This window comes from Tamandua tetradactyla, chromosome X (genome assembly GCF_023851605.1).
Source record: "Tamandua tetradactyla isolate mTamTet1 chromosome X, mTamTet1.pri, whole genome shotgun sequence".
NCBI classification, from domain to species: Eukaryota; Metazoa; Chordata; class Mammalia; order Pilosa; family Myrmecophagidae; genus Tamandua; species Tamandua tetradactyla.
Window position 1 is genome coordinate 99,343,030 of NC_135353.1, and position 27,511 is coordinate 99,370,540.

At 43.5% G+C, this 27,511-nt stretch overlaps 1 protein-coding gene across 3 annotated transcripts in view; it reads right to left on the minus strand.

The window, feature by feature from the left end:
- The window catches only part of NHSL2 (NHS like 2), a 76,939-nt gene extending 59,489 nt beyond the window's left edge, over window positions 1–17,450 (minus strand). Inside the window, exon 1 of one of the 3 annotated variants that reach the window (XM_077145430.1) lies at window positions 14,819–17,450. In XM_077145430.1, coding sequence (XP_077001545.1) covers window positions 14,819–14,861 — 43 coding nt within the window. In that variant the 5' untranslated portion in view covers window positions 14,862–17,450. The remainder of the gene's footprint in view (window positions 1–14,818) is intronic. The other 2 variants (XM_077145432.1, XM_077145433.1) reach the window with 2 other exon arrangements.
- Between the last annotated feature and the right edge of the window lie 10,061 nt (window positions 17,451–27,511).

Sequence of the window (27,511 nt, forward strand, 5' to 3'; positions counted from 1 at the left end):
AAGCAGATAATGACTTCTAAAGGGTAGGCCTGCAAGGATTGAGAAATGAAAGCTCTGTTGATGAACATAGGGGACAAGTGGTGTGGGAAAACACCAAATTTTCTTCTACAATCATTCTCAATGCAAACAGAATACATTGTTTAAGTAAAAAGGAGTCTTGAATGTCTATTGGACATCTGTTGTTTATCACAAAGAGAGAAAGATCTGGGCCCCCTCAAAACAGTTCAAGACCTGGCAGTACAGTGAGTAGCAAAATGCACAAGATTGGAAGTCAAGAGATGGTTCTGGTCCTGGGTTTGCAAAATAAGACAACAAATAATTTGTGTGAAATTACTTTGGAAAGTATAGAGTGTGGCAAACGATTGTTATGGAACATAAGTTTGTCTTTGGCCCTTTCCATCTCCCCCTCTTTTCTTCTAGACTCAGGAACAAAAAATTCTGGGGCAAAGGTTTGAAAGAAATCCAATTCAAAGAACATATTCTGGTCCCGGAGGACCTAGACTGAATAATTTTTTTCAGCATCCTAAATTAACTGAACAAACATCCCATTCAAAATCTGGCAGCACAGGATTTACCTTTTAAGGGGAAATCTGCATTTGTCTTGCTGCTGGAATGCCATATATTGGCTTTATTCCTCTACATGAAAGCAAGTTTTTAAAATACTTATTCAAGGAAATTAATTTTCAGATGGAAGGACTGGAATGACACTGCTGTGCTGAGGGAGAGAGAAAAGGAAAACACAACCTTCACATGGTCTCCCTCGGGAGCCTTGGGACTCTCTGTGTCTCCAGTGGCTGGAGGCCTGGGGTCACAGTTAGCTAAGACACCTCCTTGCTTTGTTCTTGCTCCCAAAAGTCAGTCCATTACTAAGTTGCAAAACATATCCGGAATCTGACCATTTCTCACCACCAGCACCATCACCACCCAAGTTCAAACCATCATTGCTGGGAGAAACCTCCTAAGTGATCTCCCAGTCCCTTCTCTTTCCCTCTCTGGCTTTTCCAAAGAGCAATCCTACCACATCTCTCCTCTGCTTAGATCGTCAATGGGGTGGTTCTTTGGCTTTCTCCTCTGAAGTTGAAAGCTCCATACCAGCAGGGACCTTGTGTGTTTTGCTCACCTCCGTATTCCCAGTCCTTGACCTTGGACCTGGCATATATTCGGTATTTACTAAAAATCTGTTGAGTGAAGGAATGAATTATTACAACTAACATTCATGCAATGCTTTAAAGGTAGCAGACACCTCATCTGATGCTCAGAATAATCCTGTGTCATGGGTATTATTGTTCCCATTTCACAGATTAGGAAACAGAGGCTCAGGTTTATTGTCTAAGTTGATAGAGTTAAGGCAGCACGTGTAGATATCCAGGTCTGTAGTGGATCAAAACCCATGTCTTTCTGGGGAACTGTAGGGGTGGGTGGCAGGGATGGGGTGGGGAGTCTAGAGTCACTGTTGAGATTTCTTGGTTTGCACAAAGACCTGCCTTAGGCCACTCGGGCACAGGGGCAGGCCCTGTGGGGATTCCCTGACAACCATTGACAGGGACTGAATTCTAAATTAGGCTTTCCTGGCTGACTTAGAGTGTGACTATAACTATAGTGACCTTATTTTCTGAATCTCAATAAAGGAGTCTTGGTCTGACAAACAGAACCGAACACTGGAAACTGGGGCTTTTCTAGAAAATCCAGGGCATAGAGTTGCTGTACATGGCAACGGCATAATGGCCACGTCTCAGCTAATTCTGACTCAGCTACTTCAGTCCATTCACATCTAAAGAAGATTTCCTAAAACAAACAAACAAACAAAGCCCTGTATTCTGGGCCTCATGTTCACATGCATCAAACACTTTCCACTTTCTTTCTCTCTTTTAAAAAAGAATATTTTTATTGAGAAATATCCACACACATACAGTCCAACCATATTATACAATCGACGGCTCACAATATCATCACATTGTTGTCCATTCTTCACCATGATCATTTTTAGAACATCTGCATCTCTTCAGGAAAAAAAAGAAAAAAAAAGAACTCATACATCCCATACTCCTTACCCCTCTATTGACCCACAGTATTTCAATTTACCCAAGTTTTACCCTTTATCTGCCTCTATTGTTTATTTATTTTTCATCCTTATTTTTTTTTACTCATCTGTCCATATCCTGCATAAAAGAAGCATCAGACACACGGTTTTCACAATCACACAATCACATTGTAAAAGCTATATTGTTATACAGTTTTCTTCAAGAATCAAGGCTACTTGATTCCCTTACTTTCTTTTATCTTTCCTGTTAACCACTTTCTCCCTGGGCTGCTTCAAAGAACTTCCAGGTCCTGTTTGCTGATGGATGCTTAAAATGGTTGAAAGTAATCACAAGTGAAAGTTTTGGGGGACCATAGCAACAGGGGCCATGGCAACGGAAGCTAAACATTGAGAGGCAGCCCTTTCCTCCCCTCTTGGTCTAGGCCAAGTGGAGATGATAAGGCCTGATGATGCCATCATGTAATCTAATCAGGGCAAGGTTGCTTGCAGGAGGGATTGTGGTGACATCTGGGTTCCAGAAAGAGCTGTGCAATGTTACTGCTTCACTGCATCCCATGTTGCAATGGCAGGCTCATGGTAAAGGCTGCTGCCAAATCCATGGTTGGAGCTAACCTTTACTCCAAGCACTCTTCACACTTGGTTCAAATGTACTCAAGAAGCAGGTTCTGGAAGCCAAGAAGTATAATGTTGTCCAAGCAACCTGCTCCAAGGATTTATACCAGTGTCTGGGAGAGAAGGGGCTCCCAATGAATCAAGGTGCAAAGTCTCCTCCCATAGAGAGTATATATCTCTCTGATGTACTGGATGTCCCTCAGACAAAAGGGTGGACTCTGAAGGTACTGTGAATCTGTCTGAGCCTCAGTTTCCTCATCTGCAATAAGGAACTTTTTCTGTTCGTTCTTTAAGGATGAACTATTTTGATCCTACAGAAGAGTATAAGGAACAAATACATTTCCCTATATTGGCCACAGAACTTTTTCCCTTTAGAAATAAAATCTTCCACTTTGCATTGAAGCCCCTGTGTATCTCCCCCATCGTACTCTCCGCCCCCCACAGAAGTACACATTCTCCTGAATTGGTTGTCTAAAATTCACAAGCATGTTGTAAAAGTACTTGGTATATTCTGACAAACAGTATACAACCTACAGTATTGTTTGCATATTCTTAAACTTTGCATGAATTGTATCAGACTGCACCTATCCTGCAATTTGCTTGTTTTGTTCAACATTAAGTTTGTCAGAAATATTCACATTGATGCATGTAGCTCTGCTTCTTTCCTGTTGTGTAGTATTCCATTGTTTGACTCTACAATGATTTCATTTACCTGTTCTCTTATTTTTTCTCTTATAGATAATATTGCCATGAACATTCATAGTATATGTGTGAGAGTTTCCCTAGACTATGTACTTAAGGGTGGAATCGCTGAGTCGAAGGATGGAAGTGTATTTTTTAAGCCTTTTTGAGAGCAATGTGCTGGTATTTACCCAAAGTAACTATTCCTACACTATTTGACACAGTAATTTCACTCTCATAAATCTATACTAGAGAAATATTCGTTCATGTGCACACAGATATACATATAAGAATTTTCATTGTCCCATTCGTAGTAATAGGGAGACATAGGAAACATCATCAAAGTCTATATACCGGGGAGCAGTTCAATAACCTGTGGGACACAGGCTAAGCAGCTCCTTTCTCACCCACCTCCTAAACTAATCCTGGATTGAGAAAACAACGTAGCACTCCCCCCCACCCCCACCCGCCCCTGTACGTACCCCTGGGAATTGCCTTGTAAGTGCCTGCGTGTTTATCACTGTCACATGGAGACCCAGCTAGAGTCCCAAGTCTGCAGGGAACCTACTAGTCCTGGAAATCAATTCCAATAAAAACAGGAATTTTACAGGAACATTAGTAAGTTGATTAGAAGGCCTAGCTTGTCTCAAAGATAAACAACCAGCAGTAGCAAAAGCTTTTCCTTTGGTTATGAACAATCCACAAATAGAAGTGTTTGTGCTGCTTGGTTGTGTGTGACTTAAGAAATTCAAACTCATCTCTAGAAATAATGCAAGCATATTCTCATTTACTAGGAGCTTAATGGATATAAGCCAGAAGGTTTAACTAAATAAAGGACTTTAATAATTGCAATAGGTAATACCTTTTGAGCATGTTAATGCATTGTCTGTCTAGACTGGTTTTTACCATGCCACCATAAAGTAGCTATTATAAGTCCCATTTTATTGATAAGGAAATGGGAAGGTTAGGAAACTTGTCCAAGGCCACATAGTAAGTAATAGTCAAGATTTGAACTCAGGTCTGTCTGGTGACAAAAACCTATATTTTTCTCAATATAACATGTTGTACCTCTACATTTAGAGTTAGAAGAATAACACAATGTCCAGTTTGATTTGCTAAATTAGGATTCCTGTTTTGGCCTTACAGTATGTTAGAGAGGAATTCTACAAGGCTCTGGGGCCCCCTCACCCACAGCCCCCATCTCAATAAAGTGAACAAAGTGATTCTTTGATTCTGAATGACTATTTATTCATTCGATACATATTTTGTTGAAGAGCTACTTTGTGCCAGGGATTGTTCTTTGGGTAACAGCTGACTGGATGAGGGAGTTTATACCTGGGTCAAGTTTCACCTGAGCGTTCCTAGTGGCCAACGAAGTGGCCTGGCATGAGGACTCAAGCTGACAGGAACGTTCTAGACTGCAGAGTGACCAATTTGGCTCAACGAGAGCCCCTCTCTTGGGTAATGTGGACATGATACATACATACAGAGCAGCACATGCAATGGGGGTGAGGGTGGGAACAGAAGCCAGGGAGATGGCTGTAAGCAGAAGGCATCGGGAGACCAAGGTCACAAGTAGCATCAGGAGAAGCTGAGACAGAAAAAAAGTTGAAACCCAAGTTCAAAGGTGCAAGCCCTGTGCTTTGCAAACCACAGTTCTTGTGCAGTCTGGGTTTTCAGTGATTGTAGGGTGCAAGAACGAGGGTGTGCTTAGCTTTCCTTAGGTGGCAGGGCTTGACTGTAAGGATTCATGTGTAAGGAATTGGAGGGAGAGGAAACTGTCTCTGGCAAGCACTAGTGTAAACAACTGATGACTCAGGAGCTCTGGACATGACAAGCAAAGTGTCTGCTACTCTACTTCAACAATCTCCCTTCAATAGGAGACAGCTTAAATAAATTGTGATTCAGCCATACATTGGAATACTCTCCAGTCATTAAGAATTATGTAGCTAAAATATGTGCTTGATAAGGAATGTTCTCCAAGATACAGTATTAGGTAACAAAAGCAAGGTGCAGGATGTTGTGTATAGTATCGGTTATGTAAAAAACTCCCCTCTAATACATACATACACACACACACACACACACACACACACACACACTGTATGTGTGTATATAATTTCTGAACGGACACACAAGAAACTGGCATATGTGTTTACCTCTTGAGAGGGGGAATTGTTAGGCAGGGCTGGAAGGTTAGGCATAGGTGGGAGAATTATTATGTTTTTACTAAACACCCTTTTATACTGTTGAATTTTTTTTTTTATCAAGTGCAGCTATTACTTAAAATGTTTAAGTAAAAAGAAAAAGCAAGGTTAATCGCAGATGTCTTCACCAATGGGTATTGGTTAAATAAATTGTGATATAATCTTACTAAGGAATACAACAAAGCCATTTAAAAAAAGATCTATTTTGCTATAGAAAGATGTTCATAGATACTAAATTTAAAAAAAACAAGGCTCTGTACAAATTGTATAATAAAGTTCCATTTGCGTAACTATATATAAATATATATATATATATTCATAGGAAAAGATCTGCAGTTCTCTTTGAAAGAGACTGGCATTGGGAGGCAAGAGAGTGGCATTGAAGGTGGACTTTCATTTTTTTGCTCTAAACACTTGTTTATGTAATTTAGATTTTTTTGTATAATGAGTCCATATTATTTTTTGTAATAAAAACACACACAAAATTAAATTACGGAGAGAAAAAGAGCCCCAGTCCTAGAGGAATCTGCATTCCAAAGATTGGTTTCATCACGTGCTTTTCCATTCAAGAGCTGCCAATGATTTCTCACAGGAATCGGAGACTCACTGGCCTGGCACTGGATACCTTTGGGGTCTGTCTTTTTTATCTCGTCTTTTCTTCCACTGCCCCCTTCACATCTTTCTCTGTACCAGTCCAGTTGGCCTCCTCTCCAGCAAGTCTCCATCCTTTCTTTTTTCTTCAATCTCCTTCCTTTATGCTTCACACCTACATACTTTCACTCCCCCACTCCCCAGCTTATTGAAATTCTCTTGTTTCATGACCCATCTCAAGAAAGCCTTCTGGAATAATTCTACTCATTAGCAAGTGAGCACCACAGGGACTCATATGGAGCTGAGGAGACTGCCTTGTCATATTCTTTATTTGGCCATCTTGTATATTATCTGACTTCCATGGAATCGTTTAACTAAAATATGGCCATGATTTTATTGTTTACAAAACACCTATGCAACTATCACTTTATTTCAGCTTCACGCTCACTGTAGACGTCGGCGAGGCAGGTATTAACATGATTATTCTCATTTCACTGATGAGGAGACTGAGGCCTAGGGAGACGTCTTGTTCAAACTAACACAGGAAGGAAGTAGCCAGTTGGGACCCAGGTCTTCCTAACTCGTGTAGAACACCTGCTTTTTGTCCCCCCAATCGGACTGCACTGTAAATCCCCAGAGGATAAGGATTGTGTTTTAAATGTTTCTGTGTATTCAAAAGGGACAAAGGGAAAGTCATCAGGTGTTCTGATGGGAAGGTTACCAAAGACAGGACACTCAATCAACCAAAGTGTAAAAAAGCCATAGTACTGTCCTCAAGGAGCTTGTGGCCTATCTGTGAGGACAAGTAAGCAATTAAAACACAATTAACTGGTAAATTAAGGTGATTTTAGGTGGTACACAGACAACATTTCTTTCTTTAAATAACATATCAAACCTGCTTTGGGTAAGCAAAAGCTTTAAAAAAGGAGTTGATTTTTTTTTTAAATTACAAACCAGAGAGGATAGTAAACAAAATTTGTGACAGCAGTACATGGATGATTGACATTTGGGAACCACTGCCCAAGGTTAAGAGTCGGATAGCCCAGGAGCATTCAAAGTGGGAGTACAGGCATGAGCAAAGCTATAGAGGCAGGTGAGACATGACAAGAGGTGGTAAGAGACCAACCTGGCTGGGACTGAGTGATGATTCCAGAGGTTTCTACGAATCACTCTGGCAAGTGTGGGTTGTATTACAGAGGTGTTTGGGCAATGTTTCAATTCTTGTGTGTGGGAGGGCCACAACAAAAGCTGTGCTTTTTTTTTTTATATGCTGTATGGCGGGAGTCACATTTCATTCTTTTTCCATGTGAGTATCCCATTATTGCAGCACCATTTGTTGAGTTTTGTTTGTTTGCTTCTTTTGTTTGGTTTTTTTGGGGGGAGGGGGAGTGCATGGGCTGGGAATCGAACCCAGGTCTCCTACATGGCAGGTGAGAATTCTACCACTGAACTACTCTTGCACCCCCGAAAGCTGTGCTTTGAGAGAATACTCTGGTAGTAATGTATAGTATGGATTGAAGTGGGCTCAACAACTGGTCCAAGACTACACTTGCTGGATGTCACACACAACATGTCACGAAGGTGTCAAAGCCCCCAAGAGAGTCAGGCCTTGAAGCTAAAGTTAAACCTCTTGCATGGAGACCAACATGGGATTTGTGGTTTATTGTGTATCATTTAACATGTTAAGAAAAATTCCCTAAAACTTGACAAGGTGGATAAGATTACTGAGTGCCCTTTCAGAAACATATGAGGGAATAATCCATGAGGTCATCTGATTTACCATTTATTATTGATTAAGGCCCAGACTCTGTAAAGTTAAGCGTTAACTTGTAGAAGATTGATAAATTGCAAATGATCTTTGCCTGATAGAAATGAAAATTATTTCTGTCCAGTAGGAGAGATAACCCCAAAGGTTACAGTTATATTACCCTGTAAAAATAACCAGTTTTGTATCTAACTTTTCAATCTTGTTCCTTCATTCTTTCTTCCTGTCTCATATCTTTTGGCCTCTCATATCCTTTGTAAAACCAGCTTTACAATAATGCTGCATCCCCCATCAATGAATTAAATAATCTTTGGCATGAGAGTCACATTTTTAACTCTTTGAAGTTTGCATTTTGACAAGGGTGACTTATTTACCTTGCTAATCCTCAAAGCAGTCCCGCTGCACCCTATTTTGGCCCCCGTTGCTTATCGCAAGCTTCCTACAAGGAAGTAAAGGAAATGAGTAGAAATAAGGGCCACATTGCTTCACTGATGAGGCCAACATGGTATTTCAGTAGTTTCAAAGAAGGAAGAAATTTTAATTATGGCTTGGTGAAATGATGGCAAATAAAGTCATGTGGGGGGGGTTAGAAATGGATACAGAGCATGTGTGTCTTTGTTTTCTCTGGGAACATATGGAGACATCCCCTTTAGATCACGGAACAACTAACTGTTAGTTGTGATGGCTGCTGTTAGGAAAGCTCCAGAGAAAAGTTTTGCTTTAGGTGTACTCAGTAACCAAGCAGATCACAATGGAACCCATGGAGAGAGATGCTGGAATTCTTTTGTACAGCAGCAAATTTTGCCTTCATCTGTATTTGATAGGATAGGGGACCTTGGGCTTCCTTGAGAAATGTTTTAAGTGGAGGACAAAGCAAAAAAAGGAAACTCAGCCTGGAGTTTGAGGAGGGGAATATGCACAAAGATGGGGGGAGAGGGTACAATGTAGTGGTGGTTGGAAACGGGGAGCAGCTGTCCTACCTTACACCCAGCTTTTCAAAGGGGATTTTTTCTTTTTTTGCATGGGCAGGAATCGAACCCTGGTCTCCAAATTGAACCCAGAACCCAGGTCTCCAGCATGGCAGGCAAGAATTCTGCCACTGAGCCACCATCGCACTGCCCTCAAGGGGGTTTTTACTTGCCTCTAAGTGGCCTTTTCGCCATACTATGGCACTCCCTCACCCCCTAAAAATATCTCCCATAGAATACTAAACACACATAAAATCAGAGCTTTTCTTGGTTTCATATATTTTTAATATTTTAAACTAAGAAAGTTTTGTTTTTCTGAGTAAGGTTGAAATGAAAACATACATGTACACCATGCAGCTTGAAAGCTACTAACTGGATCTTGATAAAAATTTTCTCACTTTTGAGACAAGATATGGAAGAACAGATGAGTGTGACGGAAGAATTTCACAGGTGGATAAGAATGTGTAGGAAAAAGAAAAGCAGAACAAAAAAGAATGTCACTATTAGGAATATGACCAAAATGTATCTATTTCTGAAAGCATTTAAAGCAGGTTAAAGAATGTAAAAATAAAACCCTACTTCCTTCTGACACCCTCATTTGCTTACCTCATGGACCTGGGTTGAGATGAAATACTTGTAAGAAGCACTCTGCAAAATACCTGAAATTGTGGAACTGGAAGCCATACCATACTTTGAAATTTGTTCTATAACTACTTGTTAAAATGCACTTTGAAATTTATCACTTTTTTGTATATATGTTATATCTCACAATAAAAAATGTAAAAAAAAAAAAAGAGCACTTTGCAAACTACAAGGACTGATCACGTGTCTTTGAGAGGAGCTACGTGGTGTAGGGGAGAGGGCATGGCTTATGGAGGCAGACAGGGCTGGGGGCTTAGCGGAATCTGACCTGAAGTAAAATCTAAAGTAAATGCTCGATCTCAGTTTTCATGTGTAAAACGAGGACAACAATTCATTCCTTCCACTGTTGTCGGAGGGGTTATACAATAAAGTTTCCGAAAGAAGCAAGAATAAGGCACTGTGGAAGTATGGTCTTTGGTACTTAGCATCTAGTGTAGAGCTTACCATGTTGTTCTAGAATAATCTGTTTACATATCTGTCACTCCAACTATGCTGAGACTTTTAACTCCGTATGCTTGCCTCTAAGCACAGTGCCTTCATTTTTCAAATAAACATTTACTGAGTCCTTCCAGTCACCAACTCTTAACACTCCCACTCTGCTCTCCAAACCACTATTCTCTTCACATGGCTCCCTCCCTCACACTGAAGGCCTAGGAGGATCTGACAAGGTCCCAGTGGTGGGCACTGTGATGCACCACCCACTCCTTCCCCTTCAGGGCTGAAGGACCTATTACCCCAGCCATCAAGTGGGCTGCTGGCTGACAGCCCACTGTGGGAATTGCTCAGCCATCTCCGCAGATGAGCGTTGCATTGCCCAAAGTTACAGAGCCACCTCACCCAAGGTCAGGCTCCCCACCTCCCAGTCCCCACCTGGGGCAGTCTGCATCTGATGACTGGTAAATATGGGATGAGATCAATGCCTGGTCACCTCACCCTAAGTCAGCACAACTCTGAAGGATCATCCCAGCCCCAGAGCGCCCCATGGGCTCAGCTGAGTCTGCATCACAGCCCAATTTTGCGCTCTAACCAATCCTGCTTCCTTCCCTCGGACTGCAGGCATTGATCCCCTAGGCACCCTCAATAAACTTCCTACACAAGACCTGCAAGGGGCTCCCAAAGGTCTCTGAGCTTGGTCTGTGATCTGGCTCAGCATCGAGGTAGCTTCTATTTCAAGTGATCTCCGAAGCCACTACAGGTCCCCAGGGTCACTGTGCACAGGATTCTCTCACAGTTACAGTTTTATTCTTCTCCCTCTCTCCCTCTCCAAGTTTTTATTTTATTTATTTATCTATCTATCTATCTACTTATTTAATTATTTACATGGGCAGGCACCGGGAAGCGAACCTGGGTCTCCAGCATGGCAGGCAAGAACAAAAATTATAGAAGAGCTAGATCTGAAGCAAATAATTACAGCAATCTGAGAAACAGTACAATAGAGAAATGAACCTAATGCTAAGCCAAACTCTGACTGGGGATTTGAAGGATGGCTTCCTAGAGATGGCATTTAAATGGAGTTTTGACGGATGGGTGGGGGTTTGATGGGTGGGCAAGGGATGTGGGAGAGACATTTCAGGCAGAGGAAACAGCACACCCAAAGGCTGGAAGGCATGAAAGGGTGTGGGGGATGGGGATGGAGGGGAGTGGAGGAAAATAAGGTCTGGGATGCTAGCAGGGGTAAATCATAAGGGCCTTGTTTGCTACACCAAAGAATTTAGCGCTCAGGAAATGTCTGCTGAACAAATGTCACATTCTTGTGTTGCCCAAAGCTCCACTCCTTTCTGTACCACTTCCACAAGCTTTGCCACAACTGGGCACTCCAGGTTCTATTTACTCTTCACTTAACCTCCTTCTCTTTTTTAGTTCCTTAGATAAATTCTTATTAAAAGAAATTTTTACACCTTAACCAAAAAAAAAAAAAAGAAGAAAAGAAGTACCACTTGTTATAAATAGAAAGCAACTTGAAAGTAACTACAATGGAAACAAAAAAGAGTAATTCAATTCTGGCTAGAGACTGTTGCCTGCCAACGTTCTTTGGACCCGAGGCCTGCTCTGGCTTTGTTAAGAAAAGAGATCTGCAAGCATTACAGAGGTTGAAGACTAGAATGACTAAGACTTTTTCAATTCTTGCTGTAATCACAAAGCTAGAAAGAGAAGGAAAAGAGAATCACTTTCTCACTGTGTAATTCAATGTTCTTTAAAGCTGTACGATGTACTATTAAGATCATCTTGGAGCGTCCCTACTTACCACCCTGCTGAGAAGGAAAGCATTTGGTAAACAATAAAATGCTGCACAAACGTGGGTGTTAATATCACCTGTTGTTTTGCCCATTGGTTCTGGAGCAATCTCGATTGTAACTGCACCTCGTGGGCTCAGGGAACGTTTCCAAACAAGTGCTGGTGGCGACCCTCACACCCAACATTGTCAGGGAAGAAGCAGCAAGGGTAGGGCGAGAGAGGAGGGCAGGGCTCTGGGAATCCTGGACTGTTAGACCTGGAAGGATCCTTCGATAATACCTAGGCTCCCCTTTTATAGGTGGGGAAACAGTATCCAGAGAAAGGATGGGATTTGTCCAAGGACGCAGAAGTTGTTAGTGATTGTGGTGTAAGACATAGACATAGGGAAAAAAAGAAGAGCATAGCTTAAGTTTCAGGCTGCTGGACCAAGTAACTGTTATCTTCAAGGCAGATGAGAACAGAGTACAGGAACAGGGGTGGGTAGAAACCAGACAGACCATCAGGTCTGAAAACACAGGGGCACCGTCAAAAGCCTAGACTTCTAAACTGGGCTCTTCAGCTCTAGTTAGAGGTTAGAGACAGGCAAGGGCCTGGATGATGGGAAGTGCTGGAAGAGAGCCTGAGGGAGGCTCACGTGTTTTCAAAAGAAGCCTAAGGAAGGGAGAGAAGGCTGCACATCAGAACTACTCCAAGGGGCAGCATAGACACAGCTGGTGGCATCCTGAGTTTTAGAGTTTTCACAGAGCTGGGTTCCAATCCTGGCTTGGCAGCGTTCTTGCTATGTATGACCTTGGGTAAGTCCCTTAACCACTCTGGACCCCCAGCTCCTCATGGAAGTGTAATGTGGGCAATAATAGTAGCTACCTCATAAGATTGTTGTGAGGTTCACACGAATCTTGGCACATAAGTTAGCTTTACTTCCCCTCCCCCTCCCATGACTGCAATTGCGATGTGCCCTCCCCCAGCCCCCTGACAATACATTTCCTCTTTCCTCCTCTCCTGACTCCCTCCCTTCACCCAAGCTCCTAGCTCATATTTCCAGACCCAATCCTGTGTCCTTGTGTTCAATTAGCCATCACATTTGTCCAGGTTACTGAGTTAATAATAAGGAGTTTTTGAAGTAATTTGCAGATAAGAAAGCTTAGGGTCGGGCAGTGCGACAGTGGCTCAGGGGCAGAGTTCTCACCTGCCATGCCTGAGACCCGGGGTTCGTTTCCCCGAACCTGCCCATGTCAAAAAAAAAAAAGAAAGAAGAAAGTTTAGGGTCCACACTCCAAGGGGCTGGATAGGTACCCCCTTCACCAAGAGCCAGAGCAGAGAGTTGACCTTCTGGAACAGAGAGCTGGCCAAGCAGCCTGTACCAAAACAGCGGGACTGGAGCGAGAGGGCTGCTCCGACCTCTAGAGGCTGTGGCTCAGAGAGAACAAAGAAAGGACTCTGGTCTCCTGTGGCGTTAGAAGGCAGTGCCCGAAGCAAATCTCTCTTTTAAAAGCTATAAGACAGAAGGTTAAATATAGTCCTTTCCAGTTGTCTGGGATGCAGATTTATGAAATGTCAGAGCTGTGCTAGAGTAAGAAACGATCTTATCTCGGCTCTGTCTTTCAAGAATAGAAAGGAGGCAATAGCAAAAAGAAATACAGCTGGACTTTCAACTGGGGCACATGGGAAGCTGTTGGAGGATTTCGGGCCACCGAATTTGTTTTGTCAAACGCTCGCTCTGCCTACGGGGTGGGGAATGGGTGGAGAAGGACAAGAGTGGAAGCTTACCCAGTGACTAGGGAGCAAGATGAAGGTGCCTTAATCAGGGTATTAGACATGGAGGAGGGGAGGGGGGAGAAGACTGTAGGGTGGGGCTGAGCCTTCAACCCAGATGAGGGTGACCCTTCCTCCTTCCCTCTCTTTCTCTTCAGAAGAGGAAGGCCGGATGGCCAGACTCTACTTGCCCTTGACTCCTTGAAGCTCACACCACAACTCTAAAAAAAGGCAACCTGCCAAAAGGCACCCAGACCCCTCTCTCCTTTTCAAGGTAGCTGGTTGCATCCATGGAGAGTCTGTTAGAAAGTTACCTCCTGAGGCCTCTCACACCCTGTCTACTCCCTTCACCCTGTGACCTCTCTTCAGAGATCTGAAGACCAGGGACCACTTCCCCATGATTCTTCTCCAGAAAGGATGTGGTCCTCACAGGACTCCGTTTTCAGCTCCACCACTCTGCATTTCAAACCCTTTTAGCTCATAAACTCACTCTGAACATCCTCCTGCCATAAAGGACCAACTAGAACCCCAGAGACACAGCATAGACTCACTGGTCTGTCCTGCCAGCTACCTCTGCAACCATAACAGTAACTCCCAGTAAAGCCTCAAGGGCATACAATTGCAGTATCACCTCCTCCAAACCCAGCTTATTCTTTTTAGGGAAATCAGAGTGGGATTCTGGTACGGCACAGGACGCTGAACTTATTTCATTCCACCCCCCCCCCCCAGCCCCAGCCAGGAGGTCTGGCTTGAACTGCAATTGTAAAGCTTGGTCCCTTGGCAGTAACCTGTTTGCACAGATAACCAGGAACAGACACCCCTTTTCCACCCCTCTCTGCTCCCATTCCTTGGTATTGTACAATATTTTGTCATTTGCAGAAGCAGGGGTAAAGCCCCAAGATTGCATGAGTGGTTATTTCCACCACTCGAGGTTCAAGGACTCAGAATTCATGTTAAGTTGATTCATAGCAAATAAGAGATGCATTATTTCTTACACATCATGCAGCACACACACACACAGTTCCTCAGTCACTCTCATTATCCTCTTAGAATCCCAGAATATCAGGGTTGGGATGTGATCTCATCCACCCTCTTTCCCCAGAGCCACCCAATTTTGAATTCATGCAATAGCATCTCTGCCACGTAGCTGTCTTGCCCTTTCATGCACACTTCTAAGTAACAAGGGCACTCAATCACTCACTCCCAAGTCAGCCCAGGCCACCTCAGGATGGTTCTGACTATAAAACTCCTTCTCAATGAGCCCCCAGATTCCTTCCTTTCTCCCCTCTGCTGAGAGTGGGACGCTCCTCCTCCAACAACTCACCTCCCCGGCTCCAGAAGAGGGTGATAGACTCGGCTCTTTCCATCCTACAGGAGTGGATGACCAAGAATCCACATCCAGCAAATCCTCATGCAAGAGAGAAACGTATGGTGGGCCCACACGGGGGCCAGGGAGCCGAGGGGCTCCACGCTGTCCTGAACCCTGAGCCTGGGCTCCTCAGCTGGCTCCTGGGGATTCTTCTTGGACCCTGTTTCCCAGCCCCCCGGCTGGGTCAGCTTGGTCCCATCGATCATATGCTGCTTTGCCCTGTGAAATTGTTCCTGGGAAGCCCAGCCCAGAGAAAGCAATTCAGGAATCAAGAAATGCGTTTCCTCTCTCTCCTTTCCCACTTTCCCCAGCACCCTCCCCCTCTCCCTGCCGCACACACACTGGTCCAGTCCGTCCCACCACCGCAGACCAGCGAGGGAAATTGTTTATGAGTTGGTCTTGTCTTTCTCTAGGTAAGATTTTCAGCCAAAGGCCCAAGTCAGGGTCCCACTGAGGGCTGACCTCCTGCTCGGCCGCTGTCCTGCAGCGAGGGGAAATGAACAGGAACTGGCCGTCTGAGTCAGCGCCCCTGGCCTATTGTCATTGTGAGGGCCCCTTCCTTCCCAGAGGAGAGAGGTGCACAGAGATAGGCCTTTTTTCCCTCCCAAGTCTCTCTCTCTTTCAATCTCTCACTCTCTCTGTCTCTGTCTCTCTCTCTCTCTCACACACACACACACACCATCTTTCTTGGCCTGGAACGAGTCTGTGAACTATGACTGGATGTGATTCAATTCAACTGCCCCAACTTCTAGTGAGGGTCTACTATGGCAGGGGATTATGCATACAGCACACAGAGGTTGTCTTATTTCATCCTCACCTCAGACAGGGGAGCCACAGACGAAGATTCCTATTTAACAGGTGAGGAAACTGAGGCTCAGAGAGGGAAGGTAACATTTCCAAGGTCCAACAGCTAGAGCATAATGAGATTTGGAGTTCAACCTTGCTCTCCATGACATGGAGTAGATGTTTACCTTCCTCACTGTTCCTCCCACCTCCACCCCCGCCAACATATTGCAGACCTTAGCAAAGCCTATTTCCTAGGGTACAAAGATGGGAAAATCACTGGCTTTTAAAACATATTTTGCTCGAACTTGTTTCTGTGTGTTGAGGAGGGCAAGTACTCAGGAAACTGTCTGCCAGACGCTTGGTACTAAGGTGCTCCTTTGTCATTTTGTACTGTGAGTATATTCCCCAAATAAACAAAGGTGGATGAACCGAGCCCTTGTCCTAGAAACCCTCTTCTAATTGGAAGATCGCCGGTTCTTGCTCACAGAGTGGAAAGAGACAGCCGGAGCTGTGTTGTTTTCCTTTCCTTTTTTTTCCCCAAAGAAACAGAGAGATAAGGAGGCAACATGGGGGTGAGGTGGGATTGGAAGCCTCCCCCAGGAGGAAGCTTGAGGGCTGAGCACCTGTACAGACATGACTCTCAACTCAGTCTGAAACACATCCTACCTCCTCCGGACTTTTGCTCTTGCTGTTCCCTTTGTCTAAATTCCGTGTGCCTTCACGGCCTTCAAGTCTTTGCTTTAATGTCATGTTCTAACTGATCTTTCCTGGCCACCTGGTTTAAACATGGAACCTCCTAATACTCCTACTCCCTCTCTCTGGTGTTATGTTTTCCCCACAACACATACCAACATCTTTTTTTTTTTTTCACATGGGCAGGCAATGGGAATCAAACCCGGGTCTCCAGCATGGCAGGCAAAAACTCTGCCACTGAGCCACTGTGGCCTGCCCCATACCAACATCTAGTTATATACTTTACTTTTTAATTTAAATTTTTTAGGCTGTCTCACCCTATCGTCTAATAGGATGGAAGCTCCACAGGGGCAGGGATTCTTGTCTGTTTTGTTCACAGCTGTGATTCCTGGTGCCTAGATCAGTGCCTGATATATAGCGGATGCTCTGGAAATATTTGATAGCTGACTGGCTGACCAACTGACTGAAGGAATGTGTGCTCTATCAACAACGACACCTCGCCAAAGCACATGAGGGAGAGTCAGGAATCCCACACAAAAGGAAACATCCCCAACTCTGGGCAGAAGCAGCTCAAGTCTTGAGAGGTACCAGTTGTAGGGGCAGAAATATCAACCTCGCCTAATAGTTCCTCATTTTTCTATGACATAGAACGATAAGCCATCTAAAAAGACTGAAGTGAAACCTCCAGATAAGGAGAATGTACTGTGTCCTGGCAATTGGGGAGGGTGGTAATTTCTAGGAGTAAGGAATGGTTATTCTTATCAACTGCAGTCAAGAAGTTAAGGAGGCCGAGGCCCAAGAAGTGAATGTTAGTGAATAAAAAAGTATTTGCAAAGTCCCCTTGGGGGAACTGTGAGAAAGGGAGAAAATTCAACGTCCCCAAGTTGAATTCTTGATATTCTCACAAGCAGTGCGGACAATCAAAGCTATAGGCTGAGCCCCCAATCTTGGGGTTCGTTCATATGAAACTTAACCCCACAAAAGATAGGTCAAGCCTACTTAAAATTAGGCCTAAGAGTCACCCCCAAGAGAACCTCTTTTGTTGCTCAGATGTGGCCTCTCTCTTTCAGCCTAAACGGCAAGCAAACTCACTGCCCTCCCCCTCTCTATATGAGACATGACTCCCAGGGGTGTGGACCTTCCTGGCAACGTGACACAGAAATCCTAGAATGAGCTGGGACTCAGCACCAAGGGATTGAGAAAATCTTCTTGACGGAAAGGAGGAAGAGAGAAATGAGACAAAATAAAGTGTCAGTGCCTGAGAGATTTCACACAGAGTCGAGAGGTTATCCTGGAGGTTATTCTTATCTGAAATATAGACATCATCTTTTTTTAGTTGAGGTGTAATGGAGAGAGGCTGGAGGGAACTGGCTGAAAATGTAGAGCTGTGTTCCAGTAGCCATGTTTCTTAAAGATGATTGTATAATGATATAACTTTCGCAATGTGACTGTGTGATTGTGAAAACCTCGTGTCTGATGCTTCTTTTATCTACCTTATGGAGAGATGAGTAAAACATGTGGATTAAAAATAAATAGATGATGGGGGAACAAATGTTAAAATAAATTTAGTAGATTGAAATGCTAGTGATCAATGAAAGGAAGGGGTAAGGGGTATGGTATGTATGAGCTTTTTCTATTTCTTTTATTTCTTTTTCTGAATTGAGGCAAATGTTCTAAGAAATGATCATGATGATGAGTATACAACTATGGATGAAAAAAAGAGAATGTTCATATTGTATGTTGATTGGTTTTATTAATAAAAATTAAAAGAAAAAGAAGAAGTGAATGTTAGCTTTAGCAATGACTGAGGGGATGACTTTGGCAAGGACAGTTTCACAGGGGCCAGACTGCAGCAGGTTAAGGAGGGAAATGGGAGGGGAGTGGAGACATCTCACAGGAAGTCTGGCTGCAGTTAGAGAGGAAAGAGAGAGAGCCATAGCTGGAGGGAAAGGCAGAGTTACATGGGTGGGAGCTAGATATTATCAGAATGGGTGAGATGCTGTGGGTTTTTAAGTTAAGAGGTGCTGCCATGAAAACTGCCCTTCCACCCTACCCTCTGCGTTCCCTGAAGGCTGGACTTTACTACCCCAAACCAAATTAAAGCAGAATTTGTCAGGAATGGTACCCTGGCACTGATAGTGGTTTAAATCCCCCAGATTGATTCTTGGTCTTAAAGCCCAGCTAGTGGGTGGAATGCAAAGGCAGTCTAACCCTCTTTCCCTTCCCCCCTCATGTTAGCAAATCAGCATAGTGCTTAAGAAGACAGACTCCGGACTGTCTCAGTTCAAATCCCAGTCTCGCCATTTACTTGCTGTGTGCTCTTGGGCAAATCACTTAACATCTCTCAGCCTCAATTTCTAATGGGTAGATTTAGTTACATAATTTACAGTTTTTAACCTATGTATCCTTTTCAGGGGATAATAAAAGTACCTAGACCATAAGGTTGTTGGGTGCCTTGAGCAAGTTAATATCTACAAAGAGCTTAGAGGACTCCCTTAGAAGCTATGCTGGGGCTGGCCTGTTTTATAGCAACTCTCCTACTGCCTCTCTGTCTGATAATCTTAACCTCAGGTCCTATCTTGGACTTCAGCCTCCCACTGACTATTATCCCCAACTTAGTGCACACAAGCCTGAGTCTGCCATACCCTTCTCCAGTCATTTCTCACCCCAAACCCTTTTGGGCTCGAGCTAGCTGCTATTGCAGTGGTAGGAGCTGCCATCACAAGTGACCACAGCCGCACTGTCAGAGAGGGGAAGATTTCACGAATCAGAGGCCCATGTCTGCTTTTGTTTCCCCACCTCACATTTTGAGTTCTTTTGGTGTCTTGCTTGGAGTCAGGGCAAACTGTTGTCCCTGGGCAGAGAAACAGTTTGTGTGTGTAAGTTTCCATAACACAGACCGCATATTTGGAGGACTGGAGGTTCAGTGACGGTGGGAGAGGGGCCATCTTCATGCCCAGAGCTGACATGTGACCTTTAGCTCCATGGATTATGACTCTCGCTTGGATAGCCACTGAAAGAGATCTAAATCTTTCTAATTTTGCTCTTTACCCTGAGAAGACGGCTCCCCACCCACCCAGGCCAGGCCCTGTAGCAACCAGGGAAGAGAAAAGGGGGCTGGTGACAGAGCCAGAGTTTGGAGCAGTTGTCCAGGAAGACAGTCAAGAGTCTGGAAAGGGAAAGGGTGGAAATATGGAGGCAGACATGTGAGGAAGCCAGAAATCCCCAAAGCCAGTTCCCAGAAAGGGAAACAAGGTCGAGGCTGATGGGCAGATTTGAATATATCAATAGAGTCATTTGTTGGAGATGGTACATGCCCTTGATCTGCTGTGTGGCATGTGTGTTTGTGTGTGGGGGGGCACATCTTCTCAGAGACAAGCTTAAAGGGCCTGAATGGCACCTTCCCAGGCCTACAAATTCCACAAAGGGAATTCATAGAGGTGGTTTGAAGTCACCTTCTCCAATGCCAGAAACAAGGCTGGGAGAACATGCTCCACCTGAATGGCAGGGAGTGATTGAAAGCCTTATCTTGCTCCCAGGACCACACACCCCTCCATCTGGGCTCGTGGAGGATTTGATAGGTGATTGACTTTTTAAAAAATTAATTATTTATTAATTAAAAAAAATTACAAGAAAGAAACACAAACATTCCCAACACATACACTCAGCAATTCACAATATTGTGATTGACTTTTTAAATAGAAAGATCTATTGTTCAGAGAGATGAAGATTCCATCAAAGACCATTCGCCCCACAAGGATGCAGATGGCACTTGAAGGCTCTTTAAAAGTGCTACCTTAGGGCAGGTCATGGTGGCTCAGCAGGCAGAGTTCTTGCCTGCCATGCCTGACACCTGGGTTCGATTTGAAGACCTGGGTTTGATTCCCGGTGCCTGCCAATGCAAAAAAAAAAAAGTGCTGCCCGAGGGGAGACATGGAGCTGGCCTGGCGGTCCCCCTACCAGGGACATTTTTCCCTTGTCATCTCAAACATTAGTTTTTACCTCTTCTGAAGGTCAGAGACTTGTCTGGTTTCTCCCAGCTCAATGATGGTCATATGTACATGATGGCCATGTGGTACAGCGTTCCACCACGGTAAAGAGGAAATCACAGAGGTCACTGAGGACAATTCTTGGGCGGTGGTGGCGGCAGTGGGTGGGTGGGGGGTGGTGTACAGCTGGACTGCTGCCCACATCAGTCTGTGGAGCTGGGTGACCTCTGTGGGTCTATACGATAATGAAAGGTTTGAAGGAGATGAGTGGTCTCCAGGCACATATCTCACATTTATTAAAGTACCTTGGTCCCACCATGACAGAGACAAAAAGTCTGCTTTTTTCCATGGAAGGCTTTTCAATGTTGATATATTAAAAAATAATGCTAGCTGTGGCCATATATATATATATATATATATTGTGTTCCCCCAAGACTCCTTCCATACCCTTCCCACCACTCTTTGAGACTCCTTGGAACAGGTGATCTCGACTCAGGTGACGTCTCTGTACTCGGATATTCTTTAGGAATAATAGCAGCAGCTCCCATGTGCTCCTGCTCATTATATATATGCCAGGGCCTTCCCATGCTGCAATCACATCTCATCCTCACAACCACCTTATGAATGAGGTACCGCCAATTCCGCTGGAACAGGGAGGCAGTGGGAGCTCTGAGAGTCACGTAACTTGTCTAAAGGCACACAGGTGGGAAGTGGCCAAATCAGACTGAGAACCCAGGCACTTTCACTCCCCAGCAGCTGTGGAAGTCTTCACTGTTTTTTATTTTATTTTTTTTATTTTTATTGATAAATCTTCACACACATACATTGCATACATGGTTACAATCAATGGCTCACAATATCATCACATAGTTGTGTATTCATCACCGTGATCATTTTTTAGAACATTTGCATCACTCTAGAAAAGAAATAGAAAGAAAAAAGAAAAAACTCATACATCCCATACCCTTTACCCCTTCCTCTCATTCTCATTGTCTACTAGTATTTCAATCTACCCAATTTGTTTTAATCTTTGTCCCTTTACATTATTTATTTATTTTTTATCCATATTTTTTTACTCATCTGTCCATACCCTGGATAAAAAGGAGCATCAGACACAAAGTTTGCACAATCACACAGTCACATTGTAAAAGTTACATCTTTATACAATTGTCTTCAAGAGTCAAGGCTACTGGAACACAGCAGAACAGTTTCAGGTACTTCCCTCCAATCACTCCAATACATCATAAACTAAAATGGATACCTATATCATCCATAAGAATAACCTCCAGGATAACTTCTGATTCTGTTTGAAATCTCTCAGCCACTAAAATTTTATTTTGTTTCATTTCTTTCTTCCCCCTTTTGGTCAAGAAGGCTTTCTCATCCCTTGATGCCAGGTTCTGGCTCATCCTGGGATTTCTGTCCCATGTTGCCAGGAAGATTTACACCCCTGGGAGTCATGTCCCACATAGCAGTGGGGGGGGGGGCAGTAAGTTCACCTGCCAAGTTGGCTTAGAGAGAGAGGCCATATCTGAGCAACAAAAGAGGTTCTCTGGGGGTGACTCTTAGGCTTAATTTTAAGTAGGCTTAGCCTATACTTTGTAAGAATAAGGTTCATAGGGGTGAACCCCAAGATTAAGGGTTCAGCTTATTGATTTGGTTGTCCCCACTGCTTCCAAGAATATGAGAAATTCTCCAAATGGGGAAGCTGAATATTTTCTCCTTTCCCCCTAGTCGTCCAAAGGGACTTTGCAAATACTTCTCTAGTCACTGTCCAAATTACTCTGGGATATATAACAGCATCACACTAACCTGGACAAACCAACAAAATCTCACACCCTATTCAAGATCCATGTAGTTTTGGTGTTCAACTAAACTGACCATACAAGTTACATTAGGAAATTGGTCCTTGTTCTTTATCAATCACTTCAAACTTCTTCCCATGAAGTTGAAACATTTTGGAAAAAGAAAAACTCACCTTTTTCTGATTACTCCCCCAAGCAAAGCTAAAACTGGAAAGCCTCACTTGCCTAATTGACTTTCAATGGCACCTAGTGTTCAGGGAAGGCAAAGCAGATGTCATCTGAAGCCACCCAACAGCACAGTTCCAACCTGGCTTTGCTGTCAACTGAGGTGAAACAGTAGAGAACAGTACCTAGCATTTTTTTGTTTCAAAATATCTGTGTATATATCACAATAAGGCTTTACATCGGGTAGCATTTCATACCTCATGAAAACCTTTAAAATATTTTAGATCGTGTGATTCTCATAGCAGCCCTCTAAATTGTTGTTATCGTCGTCGTCATTATCCCTATCCCCACTTTGTATATGAAGCAACAGAGGATATAAGAGGTAAAATAACTTAACCCAAGACCCACAGTAAATGTCTAAGCTTGATTTCAAACCTGGAGCTTCTCACACTAAGCCCAGAGTTCCCTATTCCCTGTGGTTGTCTCTTTCCATAAAAGTGAACAGTTAAATAAAGGCACCTAATCTTGTATTTATGTCTTCCAAGTGTGTTTGCTAGCTCAGGGAAATGACACAATTTGATCTCTCAGCTTGACAGAATGGTTTGCTACTGTAGTTGTTCCATATGTTAATGGTTTATATTATCCTTTTCACAAAAACATTATTGGAAAACTAAGGAAAGAAAAATTCACCAAAAAGCCTGCCACCCTAAAAAGTTTTGATTTTTCCACGATTCCCTTATACTTCCTTGACCATATGCAGACATACATTTTTTTACAAGTTTATAAAGTTCAGCATAGACACAATTTTGCATTATGCCCTTTGTATGTTATGCTTTATTATAAGCATTATACATATTGCTCAACAATCTTCAAAATTAGCCTTTCTAGTGGCTCCACCATATTTTGGAGAGGTAAGGTGCATCATATTTATTTAGGAATTCCCCCGTTATTTTATAATAGGGTGGCCGTTATACATTTTACACCCACTTTTTGCTTCCTTCTCATTCTGGCCCAGGAAATGTCGGAATAGCATAACTGGCCCCAATGGGCTCATTAAGTCTGGTTAGGAAATATGTGTCATTAGGAAGGAGGCCCCCATAGGGTAGCAGACTAACCTGTAAGCCTCTGCCACCTAAGTTTTCATCATACTGAAATCAAGGGACTGTGAGAATTCAATAAGCTTGTGAATAGGAAAGGTCCAGGTCAACTATAAAAATGTCTTACAAATGCAATGAGATTTTCTCCTCAATTTGTTTGGCTACAGAGAAGAGAACAGTGGACTCATTTTTCTTTTGAAGCACAGGTCACCTTCCTCACAGGGCTGGTGTGGCTACTTGGGTGGGGATGTTGGAAACCAGAATGATAGCAGCTCTCTCTGGCTCTGAGGCACCTTTCTACACCCGGGTTAGGCTTAAATTGAAGAACCCCCTCCTTTCTTTTTAGTGCAGGAATCTCCAGCTCTGGCTTCCGGATCCAGCAAGAAGCCTCCAATGAGTTCAGTTATTCAAACAATACAGATGTACCATCAAAGAGACAAACGGTGAGACTTCTACAAGGCTGGGGATTGCAGCTCTTGTTGCTATAGAGATTTGCTAGACCTACCAGAGCTGAGCCACAGAACCCTTCTTTTGCCACACCTGGCTCCAGGATTGCCAACTCCAGCCACAGATGTAAAGAAGCTAAGAAGCACCTGGCATGGTGCACCTGGCATGGGCTTTAGAGTCAGACCTGGGCTCAAATCCTGGCTCTCTGACTTCCTTGCTCTCACACCATGGGCAGCTCTCCCTCAGTTTTCTTATCTTTAGAGTGGCATCAATATTTCTTACCCGGTGGTTATTCTCAGGATTGAGTAAAGTCATGGATGAAAAATGTTGGCATATAATAGGTGCACGACAAACAGCAGGTCCCTTCCCTGCGGGATATTAGTGCAAATACATGGTACATAGATGCATAGATATGCCCATGCTGCATAGTTACAGTGGTGCTAGCATAATCCTTTACCCCCCTGGACAGACTGTTTCCTGTTGTTCTACCTGCTCCCCAGAATTCCCCAAACACGCTGGACTCGCTTTTAGTTCCAGGCTCATGGCAAAGGTCCATGGTGTTCCCCCATCTGAAATCACAATTGCTCTTCTGTTTTAAAAGTAAAAGTATTACAGCTTTCTACAGGCTTTTCAGCTAATCTCACATCACATCTTCTCACGCACCCTGATGGGTGTGCTAAGGGTAGGTAGTTTTCTCCTCATTTAAAGCAGAAGGATGAGACCTCAGAGGTCAATGACTTTTCTAAGATCACTCGCAGATTCACAGAAAGAGACAAGAATTCAAGCCTCCTGAGTCCTGATCAATGGCTCTTTCTCATCCTTTGGCAGGTGCAGCCCCTGCCCTCAAAAAGGACATGTTTTACTGGGGGAGATAAACATGTATTAACACTGACAACAATGACAACACAAACAATGATAAAATTATGTGCGAGGTACCAAATTAGTACAGAAGAGTGAGTGGTGAAATCTGTTAATTAATTTTATATGGAAGAAGGAGGCCAGTCAGGAAAGGCTTCAGAGAAGAGGTGAAACCTAAGCAGAGTTTTGAAGAATGAATAAGAAATTTTCAGGAGACAATGGGGTAGATGTTCCAGGCAGAGGAAACAGCATTTGTGAAAGCATGGAAGTGCTGAATGGGCCTGGTGTATTTGGAGATGCATGAACCATTCAGGATGACTGGATCATCAAGTTCAAATTGAGAAGTGACAGGAGGTGAGGCTGGAGCAATAGGTGGGGCCCGGTCATGAAAGGTCTTTAAGTTGTGCAAAGGAACATATACTTTACCTTAGAAACTGGTCCTTTCCAAGCCTCAGGCATTGGTGTCTCACATTCTCAAATTTTGCAATTTCCAAGTACTACCTGTGCTGTTATTTACTTAATCATTGTGTTCAGAAAGACTCACTTTTCAAAACTTTAAGCTTGCCCTAAGCACAAATATACGAGAAACCATGGGTTGGGTGTACCAGTTAGGTTTTTTCTAATATACATTCAAATATACACAGAACTTCGAAAGCCAGAAAAGGTTTTCTCTGTACCAAGTATGATGACCCCAAGCAGGGCACACTTTGGGAAGGAGTTCTTGATCCCCCTTCCCCAAAATAGCAAGACTTGAATTTACAGCAAGGCAGGGTAGGGTCAGATCACTGTGGTGGCTGTGTTTAGCATGGCCAGGAAAAGTTCAACATTGGAAGCAGGGAACCTAGTTCTGGAACAAGAGTTAACAGAAGTCTGGACTCAGGCATTAGCAGAGGGATGAGAAGAGGGGCTTTGATGTCACAGAGGGAGATTCAACAGGGAGTCTTTGTTGCACAAATAAGTGTGGGTTAAGGAGAGAGAGAGAAATGAAGGATGACTCCAAGGTTTTTAGTCTGGGTTACTAAAAAGATAGTGGTGTCACTAAGAGACACCGAGAAAGAGGAAGGAGGGTGGTGCAAGATGTGCTTAACTGGGTGTGTGGTATTCATGGGACATTCAGGTGGAGATGGAGCAGTTGATGATGCTAGTCTGAGCCAGAGATAAAAAGTTGGTGGTCAGAATAAAAGCATTGACAGGGATATAAGAAACTGGAACCCTCACACCTTGCTGGTGGGAATGTAAAATGCTGTAGCTACTGCCCTCCCCCTGTCTACGTGGGACATGACTCCCAGGGGTGTGGACCTTCCTGGCAGCATGGGTTAGAGATCCTGGAATGAGCTAAGACTCAGCATCAAGGAACTGAGAAAACCTTCTCGACCAAAAGGGGGAGGAGCAAAATGAGACAAAGTAAACTGTCAATGGCTGAGAGATTCCAGAGTTGAGAGGTTATCCTGGAGGTTATTCTTACGCATTAAATAGATATCACCTTGTTATTTAAGATGAAACGGAGAGGCTGGAGGGAACTGCCTGGAAATGTAGAGCTGTGTTCCAGTAGCCGTGTTTCTTGAAGATGATTGTATAATGATCTAGCTTTCACAATATGACTGCGTGATTGTGAAAACCTTGTGTCTGATGCTCCTTTTATCTACCTTATCAACAGAGGAGTAGAACATATGGAATAAAAATAAATAATAGGGGAAAGAAATGTTAAAATAAATTTAGTTTGAAATGCTAGTGATTAATGAAAGGGAGGGGTAAGGGGTATGGTATGTATAATTTTTTTTTCTGTTTTCATTTTATTTCTTTTTCTGTTGTCTTTTTATTTCTTTTTCTGAATTGATGCAAATGTTCTAAGAAATGATTATGATGATGAATATGCAACTATGTGATGACATTATGAATTACTGACTGTATCTGTAGAATGGAATGATCATAAGTTAAGAATGTTTGCATTTGTTTGTTGTTATATATATATTTTTTAATTAAAAAACAAAAAACAAACAAATAAACAAACAAAAAAAGTTGGCGGTCAGCATTGCGGAGGTGGCCTCCTTGAGTGTGTTATTGACTGCCAAGAGAGGGAGTATAGAGTAAGAGGAGATGCAGAATTAAGAATTCTGAAGAAAGAATGCTTGTACATTAAGGGTGGGAACAAGAGACATGTTCTCGTCCTCTATGAAGTCTTTCCTGGTTACATCAGGACAGAAGTACCTCTCATAGTCAGGGTCTCACCTTCTCCCTTGTCTCCTTCCCTTGACCAGCCTATGAGGACTCTGGGGATGGGAGTGTGGCTAACCATCGCCTTTCTGTAGTTTAAGCCAGTGGGAGTGAGTGCTCAATCAGGGCTCTTGGGTTAACCTAGGCATATGAGTGAGCAGATGCAGTGCTGGGGGAAGGTGAGGGCCAGGAGGTGAAGAGGGTCTGCAGGTGAGTGCCAGAAGATGGAATGGGAGAGAGAGTTGTGGTCACAAGGCCACCTCCCCATGCTGCCAGAAGATGGTCCAATAGCTACTGCCTCTCAGATGACCCTGGCTTGGAGCTGGCACTGAAGATGCAGAGCAACCTCTAAGAAATGAAGTGGAAGGCAGTAACTGTTCCAAGCCATAGCACCAGCAGTCACATGTAAAGTTCTCATCAAGTCTCTGTTTGGAGATGCACAAAGCACTCCTGTTTAACACCAGTGGGTTCCTGAGTCTCCAACAGAGAAGCAAGATGTGGCTTCTCTGTGGCAGAGAAGCAGGATGCTCTGAGGTGGTTAGTGGTTGTGCCACTTGAGGACAGTGCGTCCCCAAACTGGGCCCTGGGCTCAGT